Here is a 24,098-nt window from a genome sequence, read left to right as displayed (position 1 = left end):
TTGATTTGTTTTTCACCCTAATTAATTAATTCATTCATTCAATCATATTTATTAAGTGCTTACTGTGTGCAGAGCAATGTACTAAGCATTTGGAAATTTGGCAACATATAGAGATAGTCCCTACCCAACAACAGGCTCACAGTCTAGAAGGGAGAGACAGATAGCAAAACAAAACAAGTAGACAGGTGTCAACAACATAAAAATAAATAGAATTATAGATTCACTCATTCAATCGTATTTATTGAGCACTTACTGTTTGCAGAGCACTGTACTAAGCGCTTGGGAAGTGCAAGTTGGCGACATGGGGATGGGGAGTAGGAGAGGAAAAAGGGGCCTCAGTCTTGGAAGACCACTTGGAGGAGGTGAGCTCTCAGTAGGGCTTTGAAAGGAGGAAGAGAGCTAGCTTGGCTGATGTGAGGAGGGAGGGCATTCCAGGCCAGGGGGAGGACGTGGGTCGGGGATGGATGGTAGAACAGCCAAAAACGAGCCACAGTGAGGAGGTTAGCGGCAGAGGAGCGGAGGGTGCGGGCTGGGCTGTAGAAAGAGAGAAGGGAGGTGAGGTAGCAGAGGCGAGGTGATGGAGAGCCTTGAAGCCGAGAGTGAGGAGTTTTTGCTTGATGTGTAGGTTCACAGGCAGCCACTGGAGATTTTTGAGGAGGGGAGTACCATGCCCAGAGCGTTTCGGCACAAAGATGATCTGGGCAACACAGTGAAATATAGACTGAAGTGGGGAGAGACAGGAGGATGGGAGATCAGAGAGGAGGCTGATGCAGTAATCCAATCGGGATAAAATGAGAGATTGAACCATCAAGGCAATGGCTTCTATGGAGAGGAAAGGGCGGTTCTTGTCGATGTTGTGGAGGTGAGACCGGCAGGTTTTGGTGATGGATTGGATGTGAGGGGTGAACGAGATAGCAGAGTCGAGGATGACACCAGGGTTGCAGGCTTGTGAGATGGGAAGGATGGTTGTGCTGTCAATAGTGATGGGAAAGTCAGGGAGAGAACAGGGTTTGGGAGAGAAGATAAGGAGTTCAGTCTTGGACATATTGATTTTTAGATGGCAGGCAGACATCCAGATGGAGTTGTCCTGAAGGCAGGAGGAGACACGAGCCAGAAGGGAGGGAGGGAGAGTAGGGGCTGAGAAGTAGATTTGGGTGTCATCAGCGTAGAGATGATAGTTGAAGCCGTGGGAGCGAAAGAGTTCACCAAGGGAGTGAGTGTAGATAGAGAACAGAAGGAGACCAAGAACTGACTCTTGAGGAACCCCTAGAGTAAGGGGATGGGAGGGGGAGGAGGAGCCCTCAAAGGAGAATGAGATTGAATGGCCAGACAGATAAGAGGAGAACCAGGAGAGGACAGAGTCAGTGAAACCAAGGTTGGATAACGTGTTGAGGAGAAGGGGGTGGTCCACTGTGTCGAAGGCAGCTGAGAGTTCAAGGACGATTAGGATAGAGTAGGAGCCATTGGATTTGACAAGAAGGAGGCCAGTGGTGACATTTGAGAGGGCGGTTTCGGTGGAGTGAAGGGGACAGAAGCCAGATTGGGAGGGATCAAAGAGACAGTTGGTGTGGAGGAATTCGAGGCAGTGGGTGTAGACCACTCATTCTAGGAGTTTGGAAATGAATTGTAGGCGGGAGATAGGGCAATAACTAGAAGGGGGGTGGGGTCAAGAGAGGGTTTTTTTAGGATGGGGGAGACGTGGGCATGTTTGAAGGCAGAGGGAAAGGAACCAGTGGAGAGTGAGCGGTTGAAGATGGAAGTTAATCAGGGGAGGAGGGAATGTGTGAGAGATTTCATAAGATAAGAGGGAATGAGGTCTGAAATACAGGTGGATGGAATAGCACTTGAGAAGAGGGAGGAGATCTCACCTGAAAATACTGCAGGGAAGGGTGGGAGGGTAGCAGGGAGGCTTGATAGCGGGAGGGTTGGAGAAGGGGGTGGAGTGACTTTGGGGAGCTCAGACCTGATGGAGTTAATTTTACTAATGCAGTAGGAGGCCAGATCACTGGGGGTGAGGGATGGAGGAGCGGGAGGAATAGGGGTCCTGAGAAGGGAGTTAAATGTACGGAAGAGCTGTTGGGGATGAGGAGCATTGGTGTCAATAAGGGAGGAGAAGTAGTTTTGCCTGGCAGAGGAGAGGGCAGAGTTGAGGCAGGAAAGGATAAACTTGAAGTGAACAAGATTGGCTTGGTGTTTAGACTTTCTGCAGCAGCATTCAGCAGCTAGAGCATAAGAGCAGAGGAGGTGGACAGTGGCAGTGATCCAAGGCTCTGGGTTATGGTACGAGAGCGACAAAGGGAAAGGGGAGTTAGTGAGTTGAATTGACAGGGTAGAGTTGAGAACAGTAATCGGTCATCAGGATTGGGTAGAGGGGAAAGGGAGGCGAGGTGGGGTGTAAGGTGCTCAGAAAGATGGATGGGGTCGAGAGAGCAGAGGTCTCTGTGAGGTAGTAATATAGATTTACAGGGGAGAGGAATGTGAGTGAGGCAGCAGGTAAGAAGGTTATGATCAGAGAGAGGGATTTCAGAGTTGGTGAGGTTGGAGATAGTGCAGCGGTAGGAGATGATGAGGTCAATGGTGTGACCAAGTTGGTGAGTGGGCAAGGTGGAGTGGAGCAGGAGGTTGGCAGCATCAAGGAGTGATAGAAGGCGGGCGGCAGAGGAGTCACCAGGGACATCCATGTGGATGTTGAAGTCTCCGAGGATCAAAGTGGGCATGGAAAAGAAGAGAAAGAAGGTGTGAAAGGGGTCAAAATCGTTAAAGAAGTTGAAGGTGGGGCCGGGGGGCGGTAGATGACGGCTACACGAATCTGGAGGGGGTGGTAGAAACGAATAATGTGGACTTCAAAGGAGGAGAAGGAGGGATAGTGCGAAAGCAACATTGGGGAGCGAGAAGGAAACCAACACCTCCTCCTTTTCCAGTGAGTCTGGGGGAGTGTGAGAAGAGGAGACCTCCATTGGAGAGAGCAGCAGAAGAGACTGTGTCATCCGGAGAGAGCCATGTTTCAGTTAGGGCGAGAAGTAGAGAGATGGAAAGGAGTAGTTCCAGGATGAAAGGGAGCTTACCTATAATGGAGCGGAGGTTCCATAGGCCACACTTGGCAGCAGCTGTGGAGGGAGGGGGGAGGGTGAAGGGTGCGAGGGGTGGGGACGGTTTGGATTGGGATAAATTGGCGGGGGCCTGGGCTCGAAGAGTGGGGAGAGGGGTGCTGGGAGAAGGGGGAGAGGGGTGGCGATGAGAAAGGAGAACTGGGATGGGGTGGAGGAGGGGAGGGAGGGGATTGGAAGGGAGGCTTTGAGGGTTGGCGCTGGTACAGAGGGATTCTGGGAAGGGGGTATGGGACGGGTGGGGGTGGGGGAAAGGGAGGGAAAGAGCTGTGTGGGAGAGGGGAAGGGGAAGGTGAGGAATGGGACAGGCAGTTGGGAGAAGGGGAATTGATAGTTCATGGTGAGGTCAGCAAAATAAATTACAGCACAGCGGGTAATTAACAATTAACATGTAGTTGCAATAATGCAGTAGCAATAATAAAATAAGTAGGCGATGACATCACAGAGAGTGGTTAACAATTAACATTTTATGGCAATAATAAAATAAGCAGATGATGATATCACAAAGAGCAGATAACAATATGTGATGGCAAAAAAATGAGCAGATGACATCACAGAGAACGGTTAATGATTAACATGCCATGGCAGTAAAAATAAGCAGGTAATGACATCATTGAGAGACGTTAACCATTAACATTCGATGGGAATAATAAAATAAGCAGATTATGACATCACAGGGAGCAGGTAACAATTAACCTGCAGAAGTGACCATAAAATAGGCAGATGATGCTCAAAGAAGAAGGATGAATTTTCCGTAGGTCAGTCAAATCAAATACATACACATCATTAATAAAATAAATGGCTAATAAATATGTACAAATAAACACAAGTGCTGTGGGGAGGGGAAGGGTGTAGGGCAGAGGGAGGGAGTGGGGGCGATGGGGAGGGGAGGAGGAGCAGAGGATAACTGGGGTTCAGTCTGGGAAAGCCTCCTGGAGGAGGTGAGCTCTCAGTAGGGCTTTGAAGGGAGGAAGAGAGCTAGTTTGGTGGATGTCTGGAGGGTGGGCATTCCATGCCAGAGGTAGGATGTGGGCCAGGGGCAGGCAGTGGGACAGGTAAGAACGAGGCACAGTGAGGAGGTTAGCAGCAGAGGAGCAGAGTGTGCGGGCTGGGCTGTAGTCGAGAAAGGAGGTGAGGTAGGAGTGGGCAAGGTGATAGAGAGCTTTGAAGCCGATAGTAAGGAGTTTTTGCTTCATGTGAAGGTTGATAGGCAACCACTGGAGATTTTTGAGGAGGGGAGTGACATGATCAGAGTGTTTCTGTAGAAAGATAATCAGGGCAGCGAGTGAAGCGAGGAGAGACAGGAGGAAGGGAGATCAGAGAAGAGGCTGATGCAGCAATCCAGTCTGGAAAAGATGAGAGATTGATCCAGCAAGGTAGCAGTTTGGATGGAGAGGAAAGGGCGGATCTTGGCGATGTTGTGGTGGTGAGGCCGGCAGGTTTTGGTGACAGATTGGATGTGTGGGGTAAATGAGAGAGCAGAGTCAAGGATGACACCAAGGTTGCGGGCTTGTGAGACAGGAAGGATGGTAGTGCCGTCCTCAGTAACGGGAAAGTCAGAGAGAGGACAGGGCTTGGGAGGGAAGATAAGGAGCTCAGTCTTGGACATGTTGAGTTTTCGGTGGCAGATGGACATCCAGGTGGAAATGTCCTGATACAAAACAGGAGGGAGAGAGAACAGGGGAGGAGATGTAGATTTTGGTGTCATCAGTGTAGAGATGATAGTTGAAGCTGTGGGAACGAATGAGTTCTCCAAGGGAGTGAGTATGGGTGGAGAACAGAATAGGACCGAGAACCGAAACTTGAGGAACTCCTACAGTAAGGGGATGGGAGGGGGAGGAGGAGCCCGTGAGAGAGATTGAGAATGAACGGCCAGAGAGATAAGAACCAGAAGAGGATGGAGTCAGTGAAGCCAAGGTTGGATAACATATTGAGGAGAAGGGTATGATTCGCACTATGTCCAACCTAATTAGCTTGTATCTACCCCAGCATTTATTACAGTACTGGGCATACAGTAAATGCTTAACAAGTACATTAAAAACAAACAAACAAACAAATCAAATAATAATAACCCAAAAGAGGGTAAACATGAAATTTTATTGATCTGACTCCCATTCCTTAGTGACTTTGCACATGCATAACTGGTTTCTTATACCGGGTTTATATAGGGATGGGCAATCTTGCCTTAGTACTAAAATAAAAAAATTCTGACCTTAATTCAACAGACATGCAAACTACTACTCCATGACTTTTAAGATGTTTTCCTCTCTCAGAGGTGAAACGTGATCTTCCTTGAACCTTGGCTGCTACTTTTGCTCTCTGCTAACTACACAGATCAGATCTACATGAGGAGTTTCTATGTATGACAACAAAATGACTGAGAACATTGTTATTAGTAGTATTAAGTGTCATTGAGTAGCTTCCGATTCATAGTGAGTGTGTGGATATACTTTCTCCAGAATATCCTGTCCTCTGTCATAATCCGCAAACTTTCTAATGGTTCTTCTGTTATTGTTGTTATGGTCTCTATCCATCTAGCTGCCAGTCTGCTCTTCCATATTTTCCTTGGTCTTTTCCTAGCATTAGTGTTTTCTCCAGAGAATTAGTCCTCCTGATTATGTGTCCAAAACATTCTAATCTAAGTCGAGTCATTTGGCCTTCCAAAGACCACTTTGGTTTAATCTGCTCCAAAATCCATTTGTTTGTTTTTCGGGCAGTCCAAGGTATTCGCCAAACCCTTCTCCAAAACCACATTTCAAAAGAATTGATGTTCTTCTATCCTGTTTTTTCACTGCCCAGCTTTCAGATCCTACACTGTCACTGGAAACACCATAGAGTTGACAGTTTGTATTATTGTGGCAATGTGCATCAGCACATTTCATGGGTTTTTCAGATTCTTCATAGCAAGTCTTCCTAACATTAATCTTTGATGTATTTCTTGCCTACTGGTTCCTTTATTATTGATTATCCATCCCAGGAGATAAAGATGATCAACTATTTCAGTCTAAACTTCATATACTACAGATGTGTTAAAACTTCCAGTTGTCATGATCTTTATTTTCTTGACATTCAAATATAGGCCCATCTTTTTGCTCTGTTCCTTAACTTTTAATAATAAGTCCTTCATGTCTTCTTCACTTCTTGCTAGTAGAGTTGTATCATCAGCATAACAAAGGTTGTTTATATTCCTTCCTCCAATCCTTACTACATAACCCCATTGTAATGCAATAGGTTGTGGCCCCCCATCAGTCCAGGGATTCTGCCATTCTCCCAGTGCTGCCCGCCACCATCATTCCAGCAGTTCTGCCTCATTCACCAGGCTGTGGGCCAGCAACAGTCCAGGGGTTCAGATGTTCTGTCACCTTCACCATGCTGTGGGCCAGAACCAAATCTAGGGGATCTTTCACCTTCAACAGGCTGTGACTCAGCACTAGTACAGGAATATTTTCACAGTCATCAGGTGGGGGGCTGCCACCAGTCCGGGAATTCTGACCCCATCTCCAGGCTGTGGAACATCACCAGTCTAGGGGATCTGTCATTCATTCATCCAATCATATTTATTGAGCACTTATGGTGTGCAGGACACTGTACTAAGCTCTTGGGAGTGTACAATGCAACAATAAACAGACACATTCCCAGCCCACTACTAGCTGACAGTCTAGAGATGGGGAGACAGACAACAATACAAATAAATAAATTACAGATACATACGTGCTGTGGTATGGGAAGGGAGAACAAAGGGAGGAAGTCAGGGTGATGCAGAAGGGAGTGGGAGATGAGGAAAGGGGGCTTAGTTTGGGAAAGTCTGTTGGAGAAGATGTGCCTACAATAAGGCTTTTGATTGTGGAAAGAATAATCCTCTGTCGGATTTGAGGAGGGAGGACATTCTTTCAACCTCACCAGGCTGTTGGCCACCACCAGTACATGTCTTCTGTCATTTTTACCATACTGTGGGCCCAAATCAGTTCAGCGATCTTTCACCTTCACCAGGCTGTGAACCACATCCAGTACAGGAATAATTTCACAGTCACCAGGCTAAGAGCTGCCATCAATCCTGGGATTCTGTAATCATAAGCAAGCTGTGGATCACTTCAAGTCTAGGTGTACTGTAACCTTCACGTGGCTGTTCACCACTGCAAGTACAGGTATAGTGTCACCTTCACCAAGCTGTGGGCCAGGACCACTCCAAGGGATCTTTCACCTTCACTGGGCTTTGGATCACCCCCAGTACATGATATTTTCACAGTTACCAATCTGGGAGCTGTCAACAATCTAAGGTTTCTGTCACCATAGAGAAGCAGCTTGGCCTAGTGGACAAAGCACAGAACTGGGAGTCAGAAAGACCTAGGTTTTAATCCCAATTCCACCACTTGTCTGTTATGTGACTTTGAGCAAGATACTTCACCTCTCTAGGCCTCAGATATATAATCTGCAAAATGGGGATTAAGATTGTGAGCCTCATGTGGGACAGAGACCGCTTAGCTTGTATCTACCCCAAAGCTTAGAACAGTGTTTGACACATAGTGAGCTATGGACTGGGAGCTCATTGTGAACAGGGATTGTATCTGTTTATTGTTTTATTTACTGTTTTACTCTCCCAAGTGCTTAGTACAATAAGAGCTCAATAAATATCATTGAATTGAATCGAAGCATTTCACAAATCAACTTAACCAGACTGTGGGCCACCACCAGTCCACGGTTTACGTCATTTTTACCTGGCAGTGGGCAACCAACAGTCCAGGGGTCCTCCCACCCTCACCATGCTGTTGGCCAAAACAGTTTCATCCCAGTCTATAGTACCAACATCCTCCCTGTCCCAGAAGCCTTCAGCCATAGTGTCAGCTTTGATTCCTCACTGCCTTTCAGCTCTCATGTTCAATCAATCAATCAATCAATGGTATTTATTGCACCCTTACTGTATACCCAGCACTGTTCTACAAACTTGGGAGAGCACAATAGAACAGAGTTGCAAAATATGTTCCCCACTCACAGTGAGTTTACACTCTAGAGTGGGAGACAGACATTAATATAAGTAAAATAATTACAGCTACCTAGATGGGTAGAAACCATAACAACGATATCAGGAGAACCATTAGGAAGGTTACAGATTATGGCAGAATACAGGACGTTCTGGATAAAATATATCCATAAAATCTCTATGAATCAGAAATGACTTGATGGCATTTGGTAATAATAATATGTACATAAGTGCTATGGGGCTAAGGAAAGGTGAATAAAGGATGGAAATGCAAGTACAAGGACAGCACAGAAGAGGGGGAAGAAGAGGAAATGCATGCCTAGCCAGGGAAGGACTCTTAGAGTAGATGTGCCTTCAGTAAGGCTCTGAAAGTGGCCTGTCAAATACAAAGAGGGATGGCATTCCAGGCCATAGGCAGGACATGGGCAAGAGGTCAGTGGTGAGATAGATGAGATCAAGGTATAATGAGTAGGTTGGCATTAGAGGAGCAAAATGTTTGTGCTGGGTTGTAGTAGGAAATCAGGGAGGTAGGATAGGAGGGAAAATGTGTGGTTCTTGAGGAGTGGGGGAGCATGAGCTGAAAGTTTTTGTAGAATAATGACCTGGGCAGCAGAGTGAAATATGGACTAGGATGGGGAGAGAAAGGAGGCAGACAGGTCATCAAGGAGGCTGATGCAGGAGTCAAGGTGAGATAGGATAATTGGTTGGACTAACGTGGGAGCTATTTGGATGGAGAGGAAAAGGTGGATTTTACCAATGTTGTGAAGTTAGAATAGACTGAATCAGGTGGCAGATGGATTATGTGGGTTGAATAAGTAAATTTCCAAGTCCTCTCATTTCGTCTTGCAACAATTCCTAGATCTACCCCTTCCACTCCACAAAACGTCTACCCCTCGATTACAAACTCTAGTCATATCACAGCTAGAAAATGACATCTTCAGTGGTTTCCCTGCCTCCAGCCTCTACCCCATCTAATCTATACTGTATGCCACTGAATCAATATCCTTCTTGAAGCATTGCTTGGCCCTCATCTCTCATGTCCTCAAAATCCTTCACTAGATACCTTGTGTCTCTTTGCATTAAGCAGAAACTCCTCACAAGCAACTTCAAGGCTCTCTACCAACTTACCACACGGCTCTTTTCATTTGCTTTCCCCAACTCATTCTCTTCACTCTTCTTTAGCCAACCCAACTGAACCTTGCTCTCAACTCTTCCACCCCAGTTCTCTTACTCATGTCTTTCCCTTAGCTAGGAACTGATTCCCCAGGCCTACCCTCTTTCAAAGCCCTAGCAAAATTCCAGCTCCTGCTAAATGTCTTCCCCGATTAACTTCTCACCTCACTAAATTGTATGATCTCATCAGCCAGCCTTGACCCTTACAAACTTTTAATATCTATCCTCAGCATTTTTCTATACATGCTAATCCTATGATTTATTTTGGCTACTCTTGTTTTAAATATTTTTATGTTAATCATCCCCCTACAGTGTAAGCTTCTTTGGGACAGGGAATGTTTCTCTTTTTTATCCTGTATTACCCAAGGGCCTCTTAGAATGAAATACATCAAGCAGATAATCGATAAACACCAATGTTGCTAATACTACACTTCTAATTTGGAGACACCTTCCAACTTTCTATTAGCAATTAAGATGCTCATTATCTAACTTTTCCAACATTTTCGTAAGGTGTCCATTGGAGTGTGGTTTTATTTCTTTTCTCAGCTCTCAGCCCTACAGCAATTACTTATATATCCATAATTTCTTTATTTCCATTAATGTTTGTCTCCTCCTCTAGACTGTAAGCTTGTTTGGGCAGGGAACATGTCTACCAACTCCGTTACATAGTACTGTCCCAAGCGCTTAGCACAATGTTCTGCACACAATAAGTGATCAATAAATATGATTGATTGACATATTGATATTCTTTTTCAGTCAAGAGGACCATTAAATTTGAAGCTATGGTAAACTCAATTGAATTGGTCTTCCCCATGCACCTTCTTAACTACTTCTTAGCATTAAATCCAGTACCATTCATTTCCTTATGAATTTTTATGATGTTAGCTTTCATACCCTTCCATTTGAGCATTAACTCACATAACTGGCTATGTACTTCCCTTTCTTATCCTATCTATGAATTATTTCAGTGCCTTTCTTTTCTGCTACATTGGAAATTTTGAGGGCTGGGATTGTGTTTACTCACTCTAATGAACTCTTCCAAGCACTTGATGCAGTTCTCTTTGGACCGTAAGTGTTTAATTAATGTTAATGCTAATGATTAATTGATTGTCTTAGAAAGCAGACATTTCTCCTATCTAAAATCCTTACCTTCCTTTTTTTGTTTGGATCAGTTATTCAGTCAATCCTGAGGAGAATAATGGATTCCTCCTCCTACTTCTTGCCCTGCCCTTATTTCTATATTCTATGTTTGCAGTTCTGGCCTGACATGACCTAATAAGGACAGTGTCAGACATGCAGAGTTCTGTGGAAGACAGGAGTTGGGACATCCCTGGGATTTCGAGGACATGACACTCTTGCTGCCATGTCTGGTTACATCTCTGATGGGTCAATAGAGTACAGCTCATTCAGTGGAACAAACTGAGCATCAGGGAGGGATGTCAAGGTCTTTCTAGACATGCCCCAGTTGTAGTGTCAGTGTGAATTACTGCTCAGCAATCCATTCACCTGCACACACTAATCATCACCCGAGGGAGGGGGATAATGAGGGGATTGGTTTGAAATGCTGCTCCAAGCTCCAAGCCTGCTCCAAGCTTCAAGCCTGTGTCTTGAAGACGGCCTCCCAACCAGGGAGAGTGATGGAGATGGGTGAGTATTATGGGCCCATTTCTTTCTCTCATTGAGGATCAGGATCGGTAGTCTGAACATAAAATATTTACATTGAAGATTGTGCTGTATACCGGGCTCAAGGTACTGTTGATATTGCCTGATTCTGTGGCAATGAGATTTAATGAGTTATTGCTTCAAGCTGCTGCTGCAAAGTTTACTTTGATTATAAATACTGCCTTTTCCTCAACAATTAATCAATCAATTGCATTTATTGAGCATTGACTGTGCACAGAGCACTGTACTAAGTGCTTGGGAGAGTACAATATAATGCTATCACAGATTTGGTAGGTACATTCCCTGCTCACGGGCTTTCTCCTCCTCTACCTATGAATTATTTTTAGTGACTAAAATCCATTTCATTTAGATAATAGCTGGTCTCTGGTATGTCACCAACAACTGCATTTTTGCTGAATAAGACATGAAAAATACCATTTTGAAAATGAAGTGCTATACTTTGATATGTACCCAAAATATCTAATTCAACTTTCCCATTTCTGATATATGTTTACATTGCTATTCAGAAAAGTAAGCTACTTATTATGATGATGATTATGGTATTTGTTAACTGATTACTATGTGCCAAGCACTATTCTAAGTGTTGGGGTAGACACAAGGTAATCAGGTTGGGCCCAATTCCTCTCCCACATGGGGCTCACAGTTTCAATCCCCATTTTACAGATGAGGGAACTGAGGAACAGAGAAGTGAAGTGACTTGCCTAGGGTCACACAACAAATAAGTGGCAGAGCTGGGATTAGGACCCATGTATAGTTTTCTTCACTGACTTTTAATATGTCTACATTACATTATTCAAGTCTCTGTATCTTGGGAGCTTGTTAATGAGGTTTACATGGGAAATTAATAATCATTTCTCATTCTTTCAATTCAAACTCTACTTTCATGAAATCAACTAAGAGCTCTTAATCAGTCAATTAATCAGTCATATTTATTGAGGACCTACTGTGTGCCCAGCATTCATCCATTCATTCAATCATACTTATTGAGCACTTACTGTGTGTAGAGCACTGTACCAAAAATCTTCAGTTGTTGCCTATCAACCTTCATATGAAGCAAAAACTCTTCATTATTGGCATCAAAGCTCTCCATAACCATGCCTCCTCCTACCTCCCCTCCTATCTCTCCGTCTACAGCGCAGCTCACACACTCCGCTCCTCTGCTGCTAACCTCCTTACTGTAGCTCCTTCTTGCCTGTCTCACTGTCGACTCCTGGACCACATCCTACCTCTGACCTGGAATGCCCCCCCTTCTCACATCCATCGAACTAGATCTCTTCCCCCCTTCAAAGCCCTACTGAAAGCTCACCTCCTCCAGAAGGCCTTACCGGAGTGAGCCACCCTTTTCCTCTGCTCCTCCTCTCCTCCCCATCACCCCTATGCCCTCCCTTTGCTCTACCCCTCTCCATGCCCCACAGCACTTGCATGTATATGTACATATTTATTATTCTATTTATTTTATTAATGTTGTGTATTCATCTATAATTCTACTTATCTATGTCGATGTTATTGATGTCTGTCTGCTTGTTTTGTGAGTCAGAGGCCATGGGTTCAAATCCCAGCTCCACCACTTGTCAGCTGTGTGACTTTGGGCAAGTCACTTAAATTCTCTGTGCTTCAGTTTTCTCACCTGTAAAATGGGGATTAAGACTGTGAGCCCCACGTGGTACAACCTGATCACTTTGTATCCCCCCGGTGCTTAGAACAGTGCTTTGCACATAGTAAGTGCTTAACAAATACCATTATTATTATTATCATTATTATTATTATTATTATTTTATTATTTTGTTTTGTTGTCTGTCGCACCCCCTTCTAGACTGTAAGCCCTTTGTTGGGTAGGGATTGTCTCTATTTGTTGCTGAATTGTACTTTTCACGTGCTTAGTACAGTGCTCTGCACACAGTAAGTGCCCAATAAATATGATTGAATGATTGAAAGAAAGTAAAATACCGAAATAAAGAGAGGTGATCCCTGCCTACAGCGAGCTCACTGTCTAGGGGATGGAGGAGACAGACATCAATACGAGTAAGCAGATATCAATATAAATAAATGAAATTATAGATATATTTGTAAGTGTTGTGGGGCAGGGAGGGGAGGAGGGAGCAAAGCAAGTGAGTCAGGGTGATGCAGAAGGGGGGAGACAGACATCAGAACAAATTAAACAGGCATCAAAATAAAGAAATAGAATTATAGGTATATACACATCCACACAAGTAAACGGGAATTAATATAAATAAATAGAATTATAGATATATACATTTATACATAAATGCTGAGGGACGGGGAGGGGAAGAGCAAAGGGAGCGGGTCGAGGTGATGTGGAAAGGAGGGGGAGCTGCGGAAAAGGGGGGCTTAGTCTGGGAAGGCCTCTTGGAAGTGAAAACCTTTCATTAACACTTTGAAGGAGGGAAGGGTGACTGTTTGGCAGATTTGAGGAGGGAGGTGTTCCAGGACAGAGGTAAGATGTGGGCTAGGTGTCCATGGTGGGACACACAAGAGCAAGGCACAGTGAAAAGGTTGGCACCAGATGAGCAGAGTGTGTGGGCTGGACTTAAAAGGAGAGAAGGGAGGTGAGGTAAGAAGGGGCAAGTTGATGGAGAGCTTTGAAGCTAATAGTGAGGATTTTTCATTTCATACGGAGGTTGATAGGCAACCACTGGAGATCTTTGAGGAGTTGGGGTGACATGCTCAGAAGGTTTCTGTAGAAAGATTATCTGGGTAGCAGAATGAAGTGTGGACTGAAGTGGGGAGAGGCAGGGGATTGAGAAATCAGAAAGGAAGCTGATGCAGTAATCCAGTCAGCATAGGATGAATGATTGTACTAATGTGGTAGCAGTTTGGATGGAGAGAAAGAGCAGTTCTTGGCAATGTTGTGAAAGTGAGACCAGCAGGATTGGTGATGGATTGGATATGTGGGGTGAATGAGAGAGCGAAGTCAAGGATGACACCAAGGTTATGGGCTTGTGAGATGGGAAGGATGTTGGTGCTATCCTTGACTCTTCTCTCACATTCAACCCATATAGTCAGTCCATCACTAAATCCTGTTGATTCCACCTTCACAACATAGCTAAAACCCTCCTCTCTTTCCTCTCCATCCACATTACTACCACGGTAATACAATTATTCATCCTACCCTGCCTGCATTACTGTATCAGCCTCCTTGCTGACCTCCCAGCCTCCTGACTCTCCCTACTCCACTACATACTTCATTTTGCTGCCTGGGCCATTTTTTTACAGAGATGTTCAGGATATGTCACCTTGCTCCTCAGAAATCTACAGTGGTTGTCCATCCACCTCTGCATCAAAGAAAAACTCCTCACCATTGTCTTTAATACACTCCAATATCTTTTTCCCTCCTACCTCACCCCCACTACTCTCCTTCTACAACTCAGCCTGCACACTTATAATAATAATGATAATAATGGCATTTATTTAGAGCTTACTATGTGCAAAGCACTGTTCTAAGTGATGGGGAGGTTACAAGGTGATCAGGTTGTCCCGGGGGGGGGGGGCGGGGGGCTCACCGTCTTAATCCTAGTTTTACAGATGAGGTAACTGAGGCACAGAGAAGTTAAGTGACTTGCCCAAAGTCACATAGCTAAGAATTGGTGGGGCTGGGATTTGAACCCATGACCTCTGGCTCCAAAGCCCGTGCTCTTTCCACTGAGCCACTTCGCTCCCCTACTGCTAGCTTTCTCACTGTACCTCGATCTTGCCATCTCACCACCAACACCTAGCCTATATCCTGCCTCTATCCTGGAATGCCCTCTTTCCTCAAATCTGACAGACAATTAATCTCCCCCTCTTCAGAGTCTTATTGAAGACATCTCCTCCAAGAGGCCTTCCCAGACTAGACCCCACTTTCCTCTTCTCCCACTCCTTTCTGTATCACCCTGACTTGCTCCCTTTGCTCGTCCCCCTTACAGCCCCACAGCAGTTATTAACAAATCTGTAATTAATTTTTACTGATGCTTATTTGCCCCCCTCCACGCTGTAAGCTCATTGTGGACAGGGAATGTTTCTGTTTATTGTTATAATTGTACTCTCTCAAGCGCCGAGTACAGTGTTCTGCAGACAGTTAGTGCTAAACAAATTCGATTGAATGAATGAATGAATGAATGAGAGAATGATTTGGGATGGTAGTGAGGGAGTTCAAGTTAGGGGAAGAGGAAGAGTGACTGTACCTAGGTGGAGAGGCTGAGAGAAAGAGACAGCTAGAAGGTTATCTGCAGAGTAATGAAATGAGCAAGGTGGAAAATAGTGGGTGAAGATAATAGATAGGTAAAGTGGGGAAAGTTGGTGGAGAGTCTTGAAGTTGATTGTGAGGTGGTTTTTTTTGCTTCAGAGAAACAAAAGATGCCAGGGTAGGATTATGAGGAGACGAGAATTATGGGTTGGGAGACACCTCAGGAAGATGAACATCACAAATAGTTGTTATTTGGAAATCTCCAAATGGGAAAGTGAAAACAAGGAAGGCATAGGAAACATTTTCAGAACAAGATAAAACAAAACTTCAGACACTGCTGCATCCCAGCTGAAAACTGGGAGTCACTTTCTAAGGATAGATCAGCATGGCACACTGCCATCAAGAAGGGAATGACTGAGCAAAAGCTTCTTATGTAGAGACAAGGTGAAAAGTATGCCACAAGGGACTACCTTCTAATTTGGAATGTGGCTGGGACTGTAGAACCATGTTGACCTTTTATGCCATAGGGAGATTTAACCATCAGTGGGTTCTAATCCTGGCTCTGCCACTTGTCAGTTGTGTGACTTTGGGCAAGTCACTTAACTTCTCTATGCCTCAGTTCCCTCATCTGTAAAATGGGGATTAAGACTGTGAGCCCTACGTGGGACAACTTGAATACCTTGTATCTACCCCAGTGCTTACCACAGTGCTTGGCACATACTAAGTGCTTAACAAATACCGTTATTATTATAATTATCTTCTTCAAATATGAAGGACTATATAGAGTAAGCACTGTATTGTACTGTTCTCTCCCAAGCACTTTATGCAGTGCTCTGCACATAGTAAGCACTCAATGAATAAGATTGACTTATCTATATTGGTATAAAGCTCAATAGATCTTACCTATCTATCTATAGATACAGATAGATTTATCTTTATATATAGCTAGCCCTTGGAAGAGTACAACAGAATTAATAGACACGACACTTTCCCTACCCATAAGAAGTTTATAGTCTATAGGGAGATAGTTATAAATGTGTGTGTATGTATATACACAAATAAATACATATACAGTGACTATTTAAAAAGACTATCTCTCATTCTTTCATTCATTCATATTTATTGAGTGCTTACTGTATGCAGAAAACTGTACTAAGTGCAGTTTGGCAACAGATAGAGAAAATCCCTACCCAACAATGAGCATAGAGAGAGAGAGGGAGAGACTATACATATGTATAATGAACAGCACAGAGTAAATACCTTACGATCTGGCTAAATGTCGGTCATTAGTGACCTAAAGGAGTCCAGTTTTGGTGGAGTGAAGGAGTAAAAAAACAGACTGGATCAGGTTGGGAAGAGAGTTGGTGGTGGAGAATGAAGCACAGCAGGTGAATATGACCCATTTTCAAGGACACAATGAGTTTGGGCTGGGAAAGCCATCGCCAGGGCTCAAGTGAGTCAGGAGATTTCATTCATTCATCCATTCAGTACTATTTTTTGAAGACCTACTGTGCACTGGATACTGTGCTATCTTACTGAAGGGAAAAGTCCCAAGAGAAACAGCATGGTTTAGTGAAAAGAGCACCAGCCTGGGCGTCAAAAATCCTGGCTTCTAATCCTGGCTCTGCCAGTTACTTGCTGTATGACCTTGGGCAAGTCACTTAACTTTTCTGTGCTTCCGTTCCTCAACTGTACAATTCATTCATTCATTCATTCAATCGTATTTACTGAGCGCTTATTGTGTGCAGAGCACTGTACTAAGCGCTTGGGAAGTACAAGTTGGCAACATATAGGGACGGGCCCTACCCAACAGTGGGCTCACAGTCTAGAAGTGCAATGGGGATTAAATACCAATTCTCCCTCCTACTTAGATGGTGAGCTCCATGTGGGACAGGGACCGTGTTCAACCTAATTAACTCGTTCCTACACAGTGTTTAAGGACAATATTTGGCACACAGTAAGTGCTTAACAAACACCGTAAAAAATTTCAGAAAACAAGAGGCTCACAATGGAAGAATAAGGCTAGGGAAGGAGGAGGAGTTCAGAATTGAATACACATGAAGAAATGAAATAAAAAACAAGAAATCATAAAAAGACATGACAAGTGATCAATATAAAACTAACAAAGAATTGTGACTAAAGGATCACCTTTTCAGTCTCCTCATGCCTCAGCTAGGGCTGTTCAGAGTCCAGAAGTCACAGCAGCCATATCCACGGGTACCACAACCTTTGCAAAGTGGCTACAGGAACACTGATGCTGCTTCTGCATGCTGGCCACCTGGAGGAGGGCCTGATGGGATTCCAAGGTGGTATAGGGTTTGGGAAGTCTCTCTTTCGCAGGTAGCATCCCAATGGTAAAAGAGCAATGAGAACCTCAAGCTGATGCTTCTTTTCCCTCTCTGAAGGCAAATAGAAAGCATAACTAGCCTCCTTTCTGTTGGGAATAAGTCTGTAATGGGGGCAATTGAATCAATCAGCCAATAACATTTACTGAGCATCTACTGTGTACAAAACATTGTAATACGTTCTTGGAAGTGTACAGAAGAAATAATGAAGCACACTCCCTGTCATTCATTCATTCAACCGTATTTATTGAGCACTTACTGTGTGCAGAGCAATGTACTAAGTGCTTGTCCTCTAGGGATTTAGTGAATATAGTCAGAGTGCACACTCTGAAACCATTCCTTGGGCTAATGGAGGAATATTTCATTCTTCAAAGATCCTGAAAGCAAAAGGGGCCTAGACCTGGGATGCAGACCTTACCTGTATTGTTCTTTGTTTTACCCCACAGAAACAGAAGAATAGCTGACAGATTACCCAGAGTTCGAAGGGGATAATCCTTTAGTCCAGCCTGTCCAGTCTACTTGAGCCCAAGCTGAAAGTGGTGACACACGTCTTCTTGCTAAATACTTTGACCAAGGAAAAAAAAAAGGTCTATTAATCAATTAGTCAATCAATATTATGTATTGAGGTCTTGCTGTGATTAGAGTACTGAACTGAGTGCATGGGAGAAACAGTAAACCAGAGTTGGTAGACACATTCCCTACTCAAAGTGTGTTTTCAGTCTAGAGGGGGAGACATATTAACATAAATGAATAAATTCAATTATGGGTGGGTACATAAGTGCTGTGGGTCTGGAGAGGGGTAAACAAAAAGAATGCAAATCCTAGTGAAAGGCCAGCATGAAAGGGAGTTGGGAAGAGGAAATGAGGGTTTAATCACAGAAGGCCTCTTAGAGGAAATGTGTTTTTAGTAAGGTTTCAAGGTGCTAAGAGTCAATGTTCTTCAACAAATATGTGAAAGCTGAGAATAATCTTTGGAGTTTGGACAAGATTTTGGTGTTTGGAACGTGGTATGAGCCTTGGCATGGACTAGGTGCTCTAACGAATGCTGCCTCCCTTCTCTCAGGCTCAGCAGCTTGCTCTTCAGGAAGACCCTTCTGGTTCTGGTGGGGAATTCCAAGGATGGATCCCACAGAGATGGTTTTTGGGATCTTGATCCTACTGGAGATCAGCTTCGGGGTTTTAGGGAATGTGTGCCTCTTCCTAGTTCACGTCTACCAGGTCTCTGCCAACAAAAAGACCAAGTACTCAGACCTAATCCTTGCCCACCTGGCTGTGGCCAACACCATGACCCTTTTGATTAAGGGAGTCCCAGACATCCTGTCAACCTGGGGACTGAGAAATTTCCTGGGTGATGTTGGTTGTAAAACCCTCCTCTACCTGTACAGACTGTCCCGAGACCTGGCCATCTTCACCACCTGCCTCCTGAGCATCTTCCAGGCTGTCACCCTCAGTCCCTGCACCTCCCAGTGGGCAGGACTTAAAGCTAAATTACCCAAATGTATCACCTCAACTTGTCTTCTTTCCTGGATCCTCAATATGCTGGTGGATGTTACTACACCCATAAGTGTAACAGGTCCCCAGAACAGCACAAGTAGGCAAACTGTCAATATTCTGAAATACTGTTCCTCCACTAGCATTAGTGCAATAACCACCCTGGTCAATGCAATCGTGCTCTCCTTTCGGGATCTGTTTTTTGTGGTGCTCATGAGTGGGTCCAGCGGTTACATGGTGCTTGTCCTGCACAGACATCACGGGCAGATCCAGCACCTTCGTGGATCTGGCCACTCCTCCAGGGAGATGCCTGAGGTCAGAGCAGCCAGATGTGTCCTTGCCCTCGTGACTCTCTACATCCTTCTGTATGTGAGGGAGACCATTACTGTGAGTGTTTTAATCAACATTAGAAAACCTTTGCCTCTGCTTCTAAACACACACATGATTTTGACATTCTCCTTCTCGGCTGTAAGTCCATTCTTGATGATTCTTAGTAACAGGAGGATAAGAACCTTCAGGAATAGGAATTTACCTGTTTGGGACACTGGCCTCTCCCCTCGCCCAGGAAAATGAAGTGTTCATTCCTTGTACCCTGCGGTCAATAAATCAGAGATTCCTGGGAACAACAGACTCAGAGCTGTTCCCCACTGAGTTAGAAGCCATGCTTGGCTGGCCAAACTCTGTAAATTCATCATCTAGCTAGGCCCCATCCTCCCTGATGTCAGGGAGATGTGGCAGCCCGATCTCGGCACCAAACCAATTGGATAGAGCTCGGGTATGGGAATCAGAAGGTCATGGGTTCTAATACCAGCTCTGCCACTTGTCTGCTGGGTGACCCTAGGCAAGTCACTTCACTTCTCCATGCCTCGGGTCCCTCATATGTCAAATGGGGATTGAGACTGTGAGCCCCATGTGGGACAGGGACTTGTGTCAACCCCACTTGTGTCAATTAGCTTGTGTCAACCCCAGCACTTAGTGCAGTGCCTGGCATGTAGTAAATGCTTAACGAATACCACAACTATTATTATTATTATTATTATTACTACATATGAACTCTTCAAAGTATGCAACCTTAGCATTATCCTTGACCCTTTATATGCTAACAATTATTTAATTCAATCTGTCACTACATCCTATCTTTTGTCCTCATAATATGTCCTGCATCCATTCGGAGTGCCTCACACCCCACCTCGCCTCCCTCTCCTCTCTACCCAGTCTTGATGATCAGATTACTGCTCTCAACTCTACTCTTTCTACTCAGCTAGACTCACTCGCTCCCCTTTCCCTTCGCAGGTCTCGTACCACTAACCCACAGCCCTGGATCACTGCCACTGTCCACCTCCTTCGCTCTTATGCTCGAGCTGCCGAACGCTGCAGGCGAAAGTCTAAACACCGTGCCAACCTCGTTCACTTCAAGTTTATCCTTTCCTGTCTTAACTCAGCCCTCTCCTCTGCCAGACAAAACTATTTCTCCTCCCTCATTGAAACTCATGCCCATCACCCCCGCCAGCTCTTCCGTACATTCAACTCCCTTCTCAGACCCCCGGTTCCTCCCCCTCCTCCTACCCTCACCCCCAACGATCTGGCCTCCTACTTCATTAATAAAATTAAATCCATCAGTTCCGACCTCCCCAAACTCACTTCCCCCCCCTTCTCCAACCCCCCGGCTCTCAACACTCTCTGCTACTCTCCCATCCTTCCCAGCAGTATCCTCAGAGGAGCTCTCCTCCCTGCTCTCAAGTGCTACTCCGGCCACCTGTGCCTCTGACCCCATTCCCTCTCATCTCATGAAATCTCTCGCACCATCCCTTCTCCCCTCCTTAACTTCCATCTTCAACCAATCACTCTCCACTGGTTCCTTCCCCTCTGCCTTCAAACATGCCCATGTCTCTCCCATCCTTAAAAAACCCTCTCTTGACACCACCTCACCTTCTAGTTATCGCCCCATATCCCTCCTACCATTCCTCTCCAAACTCCGTGAACGAGTTGTCTACACGTGCTGCCTCGAATTCCTCAACACCAACTCTCTCCTCGACCTCCTCCAGTCTGGCTTCCGTCCCATACATTCCACGGAAACTGCCCTCTCAAAGGTCACCAATGATCTCCTGCTTGCCAAATCCAGCAGCTCATACTCTGTCCTAATCCTCCTCGACCTCTCAGCTGCCTTCGACATTATGGACCAACCCCTTCTCCTCAACACGCTATCTGACCTTGGCTTCACAGACTCCGTCCTCTCCTGGTTCTCCTCTTATCTCTCCGGTCGTTCATTCTCAGTCTCTTTTGCAGGCTCCTCCTCCTCCTCCCATCCCCTTACTGTGGGGGTTCCCCAAGTTTCAGTGCTTGGTCCCCTTCTGTTCTCGATCTACACGCACTCCCTTGGTGACCTCATTCGCTCCCACGGCTTCAACTATCATCTCTATGCTGATGACACCCAGATCTACATCTCTGGCCCTGCTCTCTCCCCCTCTCTCCAGGCTCGCATCTCCTCCTGCCTTCAGGACATCTCCATCTGGAAGTTTGCCCGCCACCTAAAACTCAACATGTCCAACACTGAACTCCTTGTCTTCCCTCTCAAACCCTGCCCTCTCCCTGACTTTCCCATCTCTGTTGACGGCACTACCATCCTTCCCATCTCACAAGCCCGCAAACTTGGTGTCATCCTCGACCCCGCTCTCTCATTCACCCCTCACATCCAAGCTGTCAACAAAACCTGCCGGTCTCAGCTCCGCAACATTGCCAAGATCCGCCCTTTCCTCTCCATCCATACCGCTACCCTGCTCGTTCAAGCTCTCATCCTATCCTGTCTGGACTACTGCATCAGCCTTCTCTCTGATCTCCCATCCTTGTGTCTCTCCCCACTTCAAACCATACTTCATGCTTCTGCCCGGATTGTCTTTGTCCAGAAACGCTCTGGGCATGTTACTCCCCTCCTCAAAATTCTCCAGTGGCTACCAATCAATCTGCGCATCAGGCAGAATCTCCTCACCTTGGGCTTCAAGGCTCTCCATCACCTCGCCCCCTCCTACCTCACCTCCTTTCTCTCCTTCTACAGACCACCCCGCACCCTCCACTCCTCTGCCACTAATCCCCTCACTGTGCCTCGTTCTCGCCTGTCCTGCCATCGACCCCCGGCCCACGTCATCCCCCGGGCCTGGAATGCCCTCCCTCTGCCCATCCACCAAGCTAGCTCTCTTCCTCCCTTCAAGGCCCTACTGAGAGCTCACCTCCTCCAGGAGGCCTTCCCAGACTGAGCCCCTTCCTTCCTCTCCCCCTCGTCCCCCTCTCCATCCCCCATCTTACCTCCTTCCTTTCCCCACAGCACCTGTATATATGTTTATATGTTTGTACATATTTATTACTCTATTTATTTATTTATTTTACTTGTACATATCTATTCTATTTATTTTATTTAGTTAGTATGTTTGGTTTTGTTCTGTCTCCCCCTTTTAGGCTGTGAGCCCACTGTTGGGTAGGGACTATCTCTATATGTTGCCAACTTGTACTTCCCAAGAGCTTAGTACAGTGCTCTGCACACAGTAAGTGCTCAGTAAATACGATTGATTGATTGATTGATTCTTTATTGACATTCCATATGACAACAGTCCTAATGCAGCTATTATTCATATCCTGGCTAGACTACTGCTATTAAAGAAGCAACAAGGCTTAGTGGAAAGAGCACAGGCCTGGGAGTCAGAGGACTTGCATTCTAATTCTGGCTCTGCCAGCCTGGCAATCAATCAATCAATCAATCAATCAGTCAATCAATCAATCAATCGTATTTATTGAGCGCTTACTGTGTGCAGAGCACTGTACTAAGCGCTTCGGAAGTACAAGCTGGCAACATATAGAGACAGTCCCTACCCAACAGTGGGCTTACATTCTAGAAGGGGGAGACATAGAACAAAAAAAAAAAACATACTAACAAAATAAAATAAATAGAATAGATAGGTACAAGTAAAATAAATAAATAAATAAGTAGAGTAATAAATATGTACAAACATATGTACATATATACAGGTGCTGTGGGGAAAGGAAGGAGGTAAGATGCGGGGGATGGAGAGGTGGACGGAGGGAGAGGAAGGAAGGGGCTCAGTCTGGGAGGGCCTCCTGGAGGAGATGAGCTCTCAGTAGGGCCTTGAAGGGAGGAAGAGAGCTAGCTTATCAGATGGGCAGAGGGAGGGCATTCCAGGCCCGGGGGAGGACGTGGGAAGCGGGTCGATGGCGGGACAGGAGGGCTGAGTAGGTGCGAATGAGGTTGTCGTTAATGTAACTTGGTGATAACAAGGGCCTTTTTCCCGGGGTGGGGAGAGTCAGTAAGGACCGGACCCGGAAGGGGGGTTGGGGGCACTATAAGGAAGATCGTTTAAGTGTGACGGGGGTGGAAGCAGGGGGCGTCAATGGCGGCGCTCGGAGGAGAGGAGCCTTCCGGATCAGCGAGGGCCACACGGTGTGATGGCGGGTGGGCGGGCCTCTCGGGAACGGAGTCCCGGGCGTCCATGGCGGGCCTCTCTGGCGCTCTGACGGAATCCTTCCGGGAGCAGTGGGGTCCATGCGGTGTGATGGCGGGCGGGCGGGCCTCTCGGGAACGGAGTCCCGGGCATCTGTGGCGGCGCTCTGAGGAGAGGATCCTTCCGGGAGCAGCGGGGGTCACGCGGTGTGATAGTGGGCAGGCACAGAGTAAACGCTTAACACATATGACAATTATAATTATTACTCAGCATGACCCAAGCTTAACTTCTTTACCTTCCTTCACAAAAGCATTCCTCCTCCCCAGTCTTTGGATTTGAACTGCATTTTGATTTTTTCACCCCACCTTAGTAGCATGGCACTTTTGTACGTAGTCATAATTTATTTTAATGTCTTTCTCCCCCTACATATTGTAAGACTTTTGTGGACAAGGAATGTGTCTGCCAACTCTATTAAATGATACTCTCCCAAGTGCTTAATACAATGATCTATACACAGTAACTCCTCAATATATACGATGAATTAATTGATTGATCTATTAATTGTTTCCTTGGTAGGCGTGTCAGTGGTCAAAGCCAAATGGGCCATGGCAGGTGGGAAACTGGCGAAACTGACCCAGTGGATATGGGGGAATACCTCATTCATTACTGGGGGTGGGTGTGGAGGGACTT

At 45.6% G+C, this 24,098-nt stretch overlaps 1 protein-coding gene across 1 annotated transcript; it reads left to right on the top strand.

The window, feature by feature from the left end:
* The first annotated feature begins 18,588 nt into the window (after nt 1-18,588).
* On the top strand, nt 18,589-19,533 carry LOC119923452 (vomeronasal type-1 receptor 4-like). The gene has a single exon (XM_038742828.1). It carries the CDS (start codon nt 18,589-18,591, stop codon nt 19,531-19,533), a length of 945 nt encoding a protein of 314 aa, XP_038598756.1.
* The last annotated feature ends 4,565 nt before the right edge of the window (nt 19,534-24,098 follow it).

The sequence above is a fragment of the Tachyglossus aculeatus genome, unplaced genomic scaffold (genome assembly GCF_015852505.1).
Source record: "Tachyglossus aculeatus isolate mTacAcu1 unplaced genomic scaffold, mTacAcu1.pri scaffold_1_arrow_ctg1, whole genome shotgun sequence".
NCBI classification, from domain to species: domain Eukaryota; kingdom Metazoa; phylum Chordata; class Mammalia; order Monotremata; family Tachyglossidae; genus Tachyglossus; species Tachyglossus aculeatus.
Note: the sequence above shows the minus strand (reverse complement) of the source record. Positions and strands in the feature narration are given on the sequence as shown.